Below are 9,563 nucleotides of genomic sequence, written 5' to 3' on the forward strand. Positions count from 1 at the left end.
GGACACAGGCCGTAGTAGGTAAGTGTGTTTATCAAGAGGGGATCCACGGGGAACCTAACCCCACCTTCTAAAATTGACATCAGAGGAAAGAAGGCTGTGCCCCGCCCTCGGTGGAGTTCAATATCACTCTCATGGCAGTAAGCCACATCCACGTCATCGGGAATATTAAATTTACTCCTAAAGGTGGCCAAAGCAGCCGGGGATTCTAAAAGGTAAGAGTAACCCATCTATAACGCCTAAAACTACAAAAGGGAACTTAAAGAAATAAAGCTGAAGGAACAGGAAGGGGAAGAAAAACTTACTTTGGGTTCTAAGGAGGAAAAGAACACTGGGCAAGCGAGTAAGCGCACAGAAATGTGGTCGGCAGAGAGTAAGCACAAAAGACCAGAGGCGAAGGAAAAATGAAATAATGTTCAGAGGGGGACTATTTATAGAGCCAAAAAGAGATGGGGGAAGAAGAAACGTTTAATCAAGCAATAAATGGGCACAGTTTACGAGCGACCCAGCGAATGCCAAACGTAACCGATTTGCGCGCCGCTTCGGTTCACGAACCGTCAGGCAATAATGGCGACTGCGCCTGGCGTCGCGAAACGGTGCGTCTTTTGAGATAAATATTAATGATAAGCCACGGTCATGAGTCCCAGGTTATAAGAGTCCCGAGGTCAAAAGGTCCAAACAGCTCCTTGATTCTTCTCGGCGATCGAGCATGAATCAAGGGGGGCTATTGTACGGCACCAAGATCCCAAAGCCCATACTGGCCTTGGGCCCAGGCCCATATAGGCCCCGGGCCCAAGCCCATACCGGCTTTGGGCGCAGGCCCAACAGAAAGGTACAGTTACCTTATGCCCTTCTTGAAACTGCCTTAGTGTAAAAACAAGTTTTGGGTATTGAGTTCCAAGAGTTGACCGGTTAAACTTTCCCGGTCAAGCGTATGAGCCGTGTCCGGGAAAATCATGATATGCACGGGAAACTGAGTTGCCGAACATAATCGGTCAAAATGGAACCAAGTTCCAAGATCATAAATGCTGCACCGCCCTCTCACCTAAACATCCACTTTAACCAGATAATATTGGACCTTCAGTAGCACTAACGGTGACTGTAATCATAATCTCCCCACTAACCTTGGCTATAAATAGAAGAAAGTTGGGAGAAGAAAGGGTTCAGAAAAATTGAGAGAAAACAGTCAAGGAGAGAGTATCAACTGAGTGTTGCTTTGAGTCTCTCTACCGAGAACGACCCATTGTAGGAAATCCTCAAGCCCACTACAAATAAATTGTGAGCCCAAGTGATCTAAGGCCCAGAAGTCTTATACTTGGTTCTTACAGAACCAATTCAGAACCAACATTTATTTTATTATCAATTGGCATTGTTGATGATTTAGGCATTACTAATATGTGTGGGTTTTCTATGTGCAGGTTTCACTTGTCAACCGTTTGTTGAGGCATCACCCAGTGGGCACGGAGGACCACATGGACATTACTGATGTGCTGACGACAGTGCACCTCCTTGACCGTGTACAACCTCCCATGCCTGAGGCCCCGAATGAGGAGGCAGCTACTCCTGCGGGCCCAAGCACTACTGAGGGCCCAAGCACGAGCACAGCTCCGGCCGGATGTCCCTCTCGTCTACCTATTGCTACCCCTTGGGTTGTCCCTACCCCCGATCCCTCTCCATCCACCCCACATCCATCCTCTAGCCCTACCATCCCTTCATCCACCCCACATCCATCCCCTAGCCCCACCATCCCTTCACCCATCCCACATTCATCTCCTCGCCCCACCATCCCTCCACCCACTCCACATCCTTGTCCTGGGTCTGACATTCGTCCACCCATCCCACGGTCATTTCTCAAGGTGTCACCCATTCCATCCTTTGACCTGGGTATTCATCCAACCCCACTTGACATGCAGCAGGAGCCACCCTCCCACAATACGTCTATTGGCCCTTCATCAGCCATCGACCCACCCCATGTTCAGGTTGAGCAGGCTGTTGGGTTACCTACTCAACTAGAAGGTCGACCGAAACGCATATCATAGACACCAGCTTGTGGGACAGGGGGGCACAAACATGGACACAACGCTAGTCCCGAGGCATCTAACGAAGGACATGCAAGACCTCCTCCTCATTATACGAGACGACATAAGGTCCAAAAAAGGTAACTCAAATGATACCTTTTCAAAGTTTATTTTACAATATATGAGCAACTAAAAAGCATTCTTTGTTCCGATGGAAATTACTTAATTATTATGGTTTGTTCACTTGTTACTTTCATCAAGATGATGATGCTATGAAAAGGCTGGAAGCACTGAAATTCAAGTTCAGCACAATAAAAGCAGCAACAAATAACTTTTCTAATGCCAATAAGCTTGGAGAGGGCGGATTTGGTTGATTTTGAAGTGGCTGGTAATGATTCTAACTTATTCATTTGTGATGTATTTAACTGCGGCCAGTTAGAGGGGCTAAGCCTCATGAAGTTGGGGAGTTTGAAAATGTGCTCTATGATTATGTTGTTTATCAGGGGCTTATCTATTTTTGAACTTTGCTCTGTACGTAGGGTCCAAGGAAACTGATGAAAAGGCTGATGAGGTTCTAAAGTTGGATATTTTGGATTGTTGGACTATAGAAAATCACTATCGATGGTCTAAATCTAAATGTTAACCATTTCTAGATTTAGACCATTGAGAGTGATTTTCTGGAGTCCAACAATCCAAAATATCCAACTTTAGAACCTCATCAACCTTTTCATCAGTTTCCTTGGACCCTACCTCTGATGTCCACGAAAATGGAGCTTGAAGAATCAGTTTCTGAAGATGTTGGAGCTGATCTGAATGAAGGTTTTAATACCTTTATTGAAAAAAAAGGTATGCTTGTTTCCCAAATATTGCAACCTTGAATTAGCATAACGAGATTTCTATTCGAAAAATATTGAAAATTTTATCTTTATATATGCATTTAATTTTGGGTTGAAATCGAATTGTCAAAAATGAAAAGAAGTTAACAATTCTTTCAAATTATTTAAGTGAATTTTTCTCCCTTTGTTGAATATGTTTGCTATGTTTGCATCTTATTTTTGGATAAAGTTTTACTGAAAAAATTGAACTATAAAGTTCTTAATCTCCTCTCCCTCTTCTTTAAAAAAAATAAAATAAAATTATCCTCTCCCTCTTTGTCCTTCTTGTGGGCCTCTGTTATAATTGCATAGTACTGCTTATTGTTGGGGTGAAACCTAGATGTACTCACTTGTCACTCCTTTTATGCACCAACTGGACTAAGGGTTTGCTCAATCACAAGTTGGGAGATGATTTTGAAGACTGTTGGTTTAACGTTTATATGGCTAGTTTATATCCAAATTACGGTTTTTGTTTGGATATTCTTGAACCAGAATTGTGATGAACTTCATGTGGCCTCAACTCTTTCAGAATGTAGTCAGCAGAGTCTTCAGGCATTTTCGATTTTAGTTGATTTAATTATATTAGGTTGCATATATTACTCCACTTATACTCACCTTGGATGGTTAGTGTCATGTTTATTGGGAAGGCTCTCATATCCTTAGTATCACATTGTTGTTATTGGTCCTCAAATGATGGTTATAAGTAAACCTAATCAAGCGCGTGAAGTTATTCTTTGTGACCTACTTAGCATGTAACAAGTTTGGAGAATGGCTTACATTGTAGAAAATTTCCTGAACATACTGAATTTGAAGCTAAATCTTGATAAGTAGTCATGTGTGTTAAAGCATTTAATGTTTTTCCCTTCTTTTTAAATCAGAACTTACTATTTCAGACTTTCAGCTACTGCCTATGAAACATGGGAAAATTATTATGCCATTTATTACCACTTTCTGAAGGACATGGAGGCTATCCATGTATTAGTTTTTTACGAAAAATGGGGAAGATGATTGACCAAGTTTTATGAGTGTTAGATTCTTGCTAATGTATATCATGCTCGGGTTAGTGCAGATTTTGGACCTGGAAATTTCTCTTGAATCCCACAGCTTTAATTCTCAAAAATAAATGTAGATATATTTGAAAAGAGAGGATGGGGGTGGCTTAAAATCTTTTGTTTGCCAAATTTTTTGGTGGTCTGCTATTATCGATACAATAAAAGGATAATAGCAAGAAGGCTTGACCATTGAGAAGGTTCAGGAGCTATGTGCTGAAGGGGATAAGCTCAATAAGGAGGTTGATGATTTGAGAAAGGAAACTCCAAAGTCCAAAGTCCTTTTGGAGGAAAGATCTTGATGCTCTGGAGGGGCAACTTGATGTATGACTGAAAAATTAACAATTCCTTGTGATGATTTGTTTATTTTTGTGTCTTTCTGATTCTTGACTGTTTAGTTTTATGTCATTTAGGAGCTTGAGAAAAGTGATGCTCAATGAGAGGAGTTAAGAAAGAAAATGAGAGGCAAAGCAAGGGGTGAAGCTGCTATGAACTCTACTAGACAAGCACCCAGGAACCCACGGAAGAACAATAATAAGAAGGCAAAATGACTTTGCATCTGTTGCAGAAGTTGTCTCATCATCTATGGCTGTAATGGAAATTGGTAAGTGTCAAACAATTTTATGTTTATTATATGTATTAGTTTTTGTTTGATTTTTGGTTTACATCTGCTTGATTTACCAGAGAAACATAAAATTGAGGCAGCAAAACCCAAAGGCAGAGAAGTCTCTAGGAAAGCTCCTGCTAAGGTCTGTTTCTGTTTCTGTTACTATGTTCTATTTTTCCTTGTAAAGGATTTCTCTAGAACTCATCTTGATATTACCTTTTCTTTTCAGCCGAAAAAGCAAACTTTAGTCTTGAATGATGATGACAACGACAACGATGTGCTTCAGCTTAAAGAACGACTTGCTGCCTATAACGTCGGCTCATCTCCTAATCAATCAGCCGGTAAATGCTATATTATTATATTTCATTACACTATTTATTATGATCTTTACACAACTCAGCTGTAATGTAAGAAAAATTATAGTGGATGATATGGGGATATTGTTTGCAAACCGGATAATATATGATCTTGTGTGAGAAATTGTGTTTCTATTATTCTTCATAAAATCAATTATAAGAGAACGAAATACTGTAATGTACAGCCGAAGCAAATTTTCCATGTGTTATTCCAACTAAAATTTCCACTTGAGATTCAACAAGACTAATAATTAGTTTCTTGTGAAGTGACTGAAAATGAAGAAAATTCGGGTTCTGCTTCTACTTCTGCCAGTACTGAAGAAACTATTGAAGTTGCACCAGCAAGAGGAAGATCTCAAAGGGTGAACCGTGCACAGACAAGGTATGTGAATTCTTGACAACGTCGTTGGAACAGATGCAATAATGTATTGAATTATATATTAATAGGAACTGTAATGGGGTGTGGAATGGAAATGGTTGAATGTGGGCATTAAACATGACAGAATTGCACTTGATTTTGTCCTCAAAAGGTTTTGAACAATTTGGCATTTTTATAACTAGTTTATATTTTTTATTAGTTTAGAGTGTCTGTGTGGATGGATAGTAGAATTTTCTCAATGATGGCTTTGTGGAATTTGGTTATGTACATTTGAATTCTACATAAATTTGGCCTTTTTTTTTGTTTAATTTTTCTAACTTTTTTTGTGAATGACATAGTTTATCTTGTCATAAATTTTCTTTTATATTTTCTTTTTATGCATACTACATGGCTGTGAATCCTATTAAAAAAAATTTAAAACTGATTTTTGCTTTTATATTTGGTTGGCAAACTATTACTCTGCTTTACCACAAAAGTAAGCCTCAAGAAATCAAATTTGGTATTTGAAATGGACAGAAATGAAATGACTTAAGATGGTTTAAGTAATTATTGGGTTTGCTTTGTTAAAAGTTTTGGCTTCAGAACTTTCTAAATGAGCTGTAGATTGACAGGTTATAGTGTTTTGGTTTCTTAATTGCAGACTGGTATAATTTCTCCAAGTAAACTGAGGATGAAGCTCATAGGGCCTCACCATCTTAGAAAGAAGGATGGATGAAACAGTAACTCTTCCAGAACTTCTCCTTCCAAGCTTGAGGATCATGATTTTGTGAACAGCTTGCTAGCCTCCAAAAATGGAGATTTTGATGAAGAAGGTCAGCAACTTTCATAATCTTTCCTATTGTGCTGTTTTGGTTGGTGGGGTAACTCAGGGAAGGAAGGGAATAGATTGAAGTTTTGAGCTTTTACTTTCTAGATTTCCTTCTGCTTCATCAATATTTTTTGCTCAATTTCAGTTTGATACTATTGGATTGTAAACTTTGATTGTGAAATTTAAAATTTTTATATGTATTTGGGGTCAGTTGTTTCTTAGTTGTCTGAGGAACAAAACGGGGTATTGAGGTCTGGAAAGTTAAATTTGAGTATGGATTTATGAATGTTAAATTTGATTTGGCTTTGTATGTGGGCTGACAAGTGTGCCTCTTCAGCAACAGCAGCTGCTGTATAATGGGAAGGAGATGAAGAATTTTGAGAAATTGAGTGCATTGGGTGTGAAAGATGAAGAATTGATTATGTAATTGAGTGGATTGGGTCCTTTACACTCCTAGACATATGCGTGTAATGAGGAATCGATTATGTAATACACCTTAATCAATATGCTCACATTTATTCTTGTTGGTTTGCCAAAAATAATGCATAGAATTTCTTGCTTTCGACACGAAATTACTTCTTTTGTGGGGTCAAGGAGAAGTGATTGGTATGTAGCCTTACCCCCAATTTGTTTTTGGAGAGGTTGATTCCTGGTGCTTTCAACAAACGTTGTGTTCTTCCAACAAACTTTTGATACTTATTTCTTGGACTTGTTTGATTTATTTTATTTTTATGTTTAGCTAGTGATTTTAGTTATGATCTATGTAATTTATTGATTTAAAATCTTGGTTATGATTTATTGAATTATGATTATGATATTAGTTATGGTTTATTGATTTATAGATTTATAATTAACAGGTAATTTATTGATTTATGATTAGTAGTTTATGATTTGGCATTTGGGTCACGTTATTTAGGCTTGAATTTGAATATGTAGGTTTGAATGTAGGCAAAAATGTATTTGGGTTAAATTTTTTTATTTGGAATATGCAGGCTTGAACGGCAAAAATAAATCTGGGCTTGAACTTAAAGAAAAAATAAATCTGGGCTTAAATTTTTATTTTTTTTTTTTGGTTGGGCCACGAACTAGGCCCAAGCCCTAAACGGGGCCCGCGGGACCCACGGGGCCCGGCTGGGGCGGGTCCGGGCCCCGGGAAAAAACCCGGTTCCCTAAACGGGCCGGGTCCGGGCCACGGGTCTTGCCCCGCGGGTCGGGTCCGGGTATGGAAAAACCCGGTCCGAACCCGACCCGTTGCCATTCCTAATTCTACTCTAAAGCTGTGGGCCGTGTGGCTTGAATTGCCAAAGCCCAATTTGGTTTTCTAAATCAAATACAAGTAGTATTAGGAAACCAAATACAACTAGGAATATAATTCCTAGTAATAGCCGGCCTATAATATATATATATATATATATATTAGGTTCGGGTTGAATAAAAATACATAGAGAGAATTAGAGTAATTCCAAAAACCCTAGCAGCAGCCGCATAAGAAGAAGAATAGTGTTTTCTTGTCTTGTGGGTGAGAGAGAGTTAGGGTGTATTGGGATTTGGGTTTCTTGAGAGTGTTCTTGTGCACTATTGTATCTCTCTATTTTTATAGTGAAATTTCTCCGTCATCTCCATGGAGGTAGGCAGTTTGCCGAACCACGTAAATTTTCTTGTGTTCTTTGTGTGTGCTTGTTATTTGACTTCCGCTTATTTACTGTTATTGATTTGAGTCCTGGGGTGCTATCTGCACAACAAGTGGTATCAGAGCAAGGTTAGGATTCAATCCTTTGAATACAATAAAGATGTCAAGTACAAAGTATGATGTAGAGAAGTTTTGTGGTAAGGGAAATTTTTCTCTTTGGCAAAGGCGGATGAAGAATCTCCTAATTCAACAAGGAGTTCACAAGGCCTTGCTTGGGAAGGAGAAGAAACCGGAAACAATGAAGGATGTAGAATGGGTAGAGATGGATGAGAAAGCAGCTAGTGCTATTCGTCTCAACCTAGGTGATGAGGTCATTCACAACATCCTAGAAGCAAAGACCGCAAAGGAAGTTTAGGAAAAACTAGAAGGTCTTTATATGAGAAAGAATCTGACGAACAAGTTGTACGTGAAGAAGCAACTGTATAGTTTGCATATGAAGGAAGGTTCAGATCTGTTGGAGCATCTCAACACGTTTAACATGTTGAACACCCAACTGTCAAGTTTTGGGGTGAATTATGAGGATGAAGATAAAGCGTTACTCTTATTAGCGTCGCTTCCTACTTCTTTTGATCATCTAGTGACTACGTTGATGTACGGGAAAGAGACTATAGTACTTGAGGAGGTGACTAGTACTCTCTTGTCACATATAAAGATGAAGCAAGATGGTAATGGTTCTCAGGCTGATGGACTTATTGTAAAGTCTGAGTCAAGCAATAAAGGTAGAAGCAGGTCAAGAGGACGGAACTCCAACAGGAACAGATCACAGTCTAAATCACGTGCAAAGAAAGACGTAGAGTGCTTTTATTGTCACAAGAAAGGGCACTATAAGAATCAGTGTAAAGAGTTGAAAGAGCATTTAGAGGAGAAGAAGAATGGAAAGAAGCCCCTAGAATCAGCTAGTGTTGCTGAAGAAACATCAGATGACAGTGAAGTTGGTGCAGATTTACTTTCAGTCTCATCAAGTAACAATGTTTTATTGGAATCTTGGGTTTTAGATTCAGCATGCTCATATCATATGACTCCAAAGAAAGATTGGTTTGACACGTATAAGCCTTACAACGGTGGTATGGTCCAAATGGCTAATGATGCTACATGCCCGGTTATTGGGATTGGTACCGTGAAAATCAAGATGTTTGATGGAGTTGTGAGAGTTCTTAGTAATGTCAGACATGTTCCAGATCTTAGAAAGAATTTAATTTATTTAGGAGTGTTGGATGATTTGGGTTATTCATACTCATCAAAGGGTGGAATCATGAAGATTACCAAAGGTGCTTTGATGGTGATGAAGGGACAGAAAATAAGCACGCTTTACAAATTGATTGGGAACACAGTTGTAGGAAGAGTTGCAGTCACCACTCCGGTGGAGTCCAGCACTGACGACACAAAATTATGGCATATGCGACTTGGCCATATTGGTGAACGTGGTATGTTAGAGTTGCACAAGAGAAATTTATTGAAAGGGGTGAAGACATACAAGCTAGACTTCTACAAGTATTGTGTGTATGGGAAGCAGCATAGAGTCAGTTTCAAGACAGGCTCTCATACAAGTAAGGGTGTTCTTGATTACATTCATTCAGATATTTGGGGTCCAGTATTAGTTTCTTCTTATAGCAGTGCTCAGTACTTCGTCAGTTTCATTGATGACTACTCTAGAAAGGTATGGATTTATTTTATGAAGCATAAGTCTGATGTGTTTGGCATATTTAAAAAGTGGAAAGCACAGGTTGAAAATCAGACTGGCAGAAAAATAAAATACCTTAGAACAGATAATGGACTAGAGTATA

General features: G+C 39.0%; 1 protein-coding gene across 1 annotated transcript; it reads left to right on the forward strand.

Moving 5' to 3' along the window:
- Nucleotides 1–446: 446 nt before the first annotated feature.
- Nucleotides 447–2,036, forward strand: LOC126728846 (vegetative cell wall protein gp1-like). The gene is made up of 2 exons (XM_050434608.1): nt 447–593; nt 1,416–2,036. Exons 1-2 carry the CDS (start codon nt 447–449, stop codon nt 2,034–2,036), a joined length of 768 nt encoding a protein of 255 aa, XP_050290565.1.
- Nucleotides 2,037–9,563: the final 7,527 nt, after the last annotated feature.

This window comes from Quercus robur, chromosome 5, assembly GCF_932294415.1.
Source record: "Quercus robur chromosome 5, dhQueRobu3.1, whole genome shotgun sequence".
Lineage (NCBI taxonomy): Eukaryota > Viridiplantae > Streptophyta > Magnoliopsida > Fagales > Fagaceae > Quercus > Quercus robur.

Bases quoted from the DNA above. Each gene is read 5' to 3' on its own strand.
- LOC126728846 (XM_050434608.1), top strand. From the start codon at position 447: ATGGGGGAAGAAGAAACGTTTAATCAAGCAATAAATGGGCACAGTTTA. The intron at 594-1,415 runs GTGCGTCTTTTG...TTCTATGTGCAG, and splicing joins GCGCCTGGCGTCGCGAAACG to GTTTCACTTGTCAACCGTTT.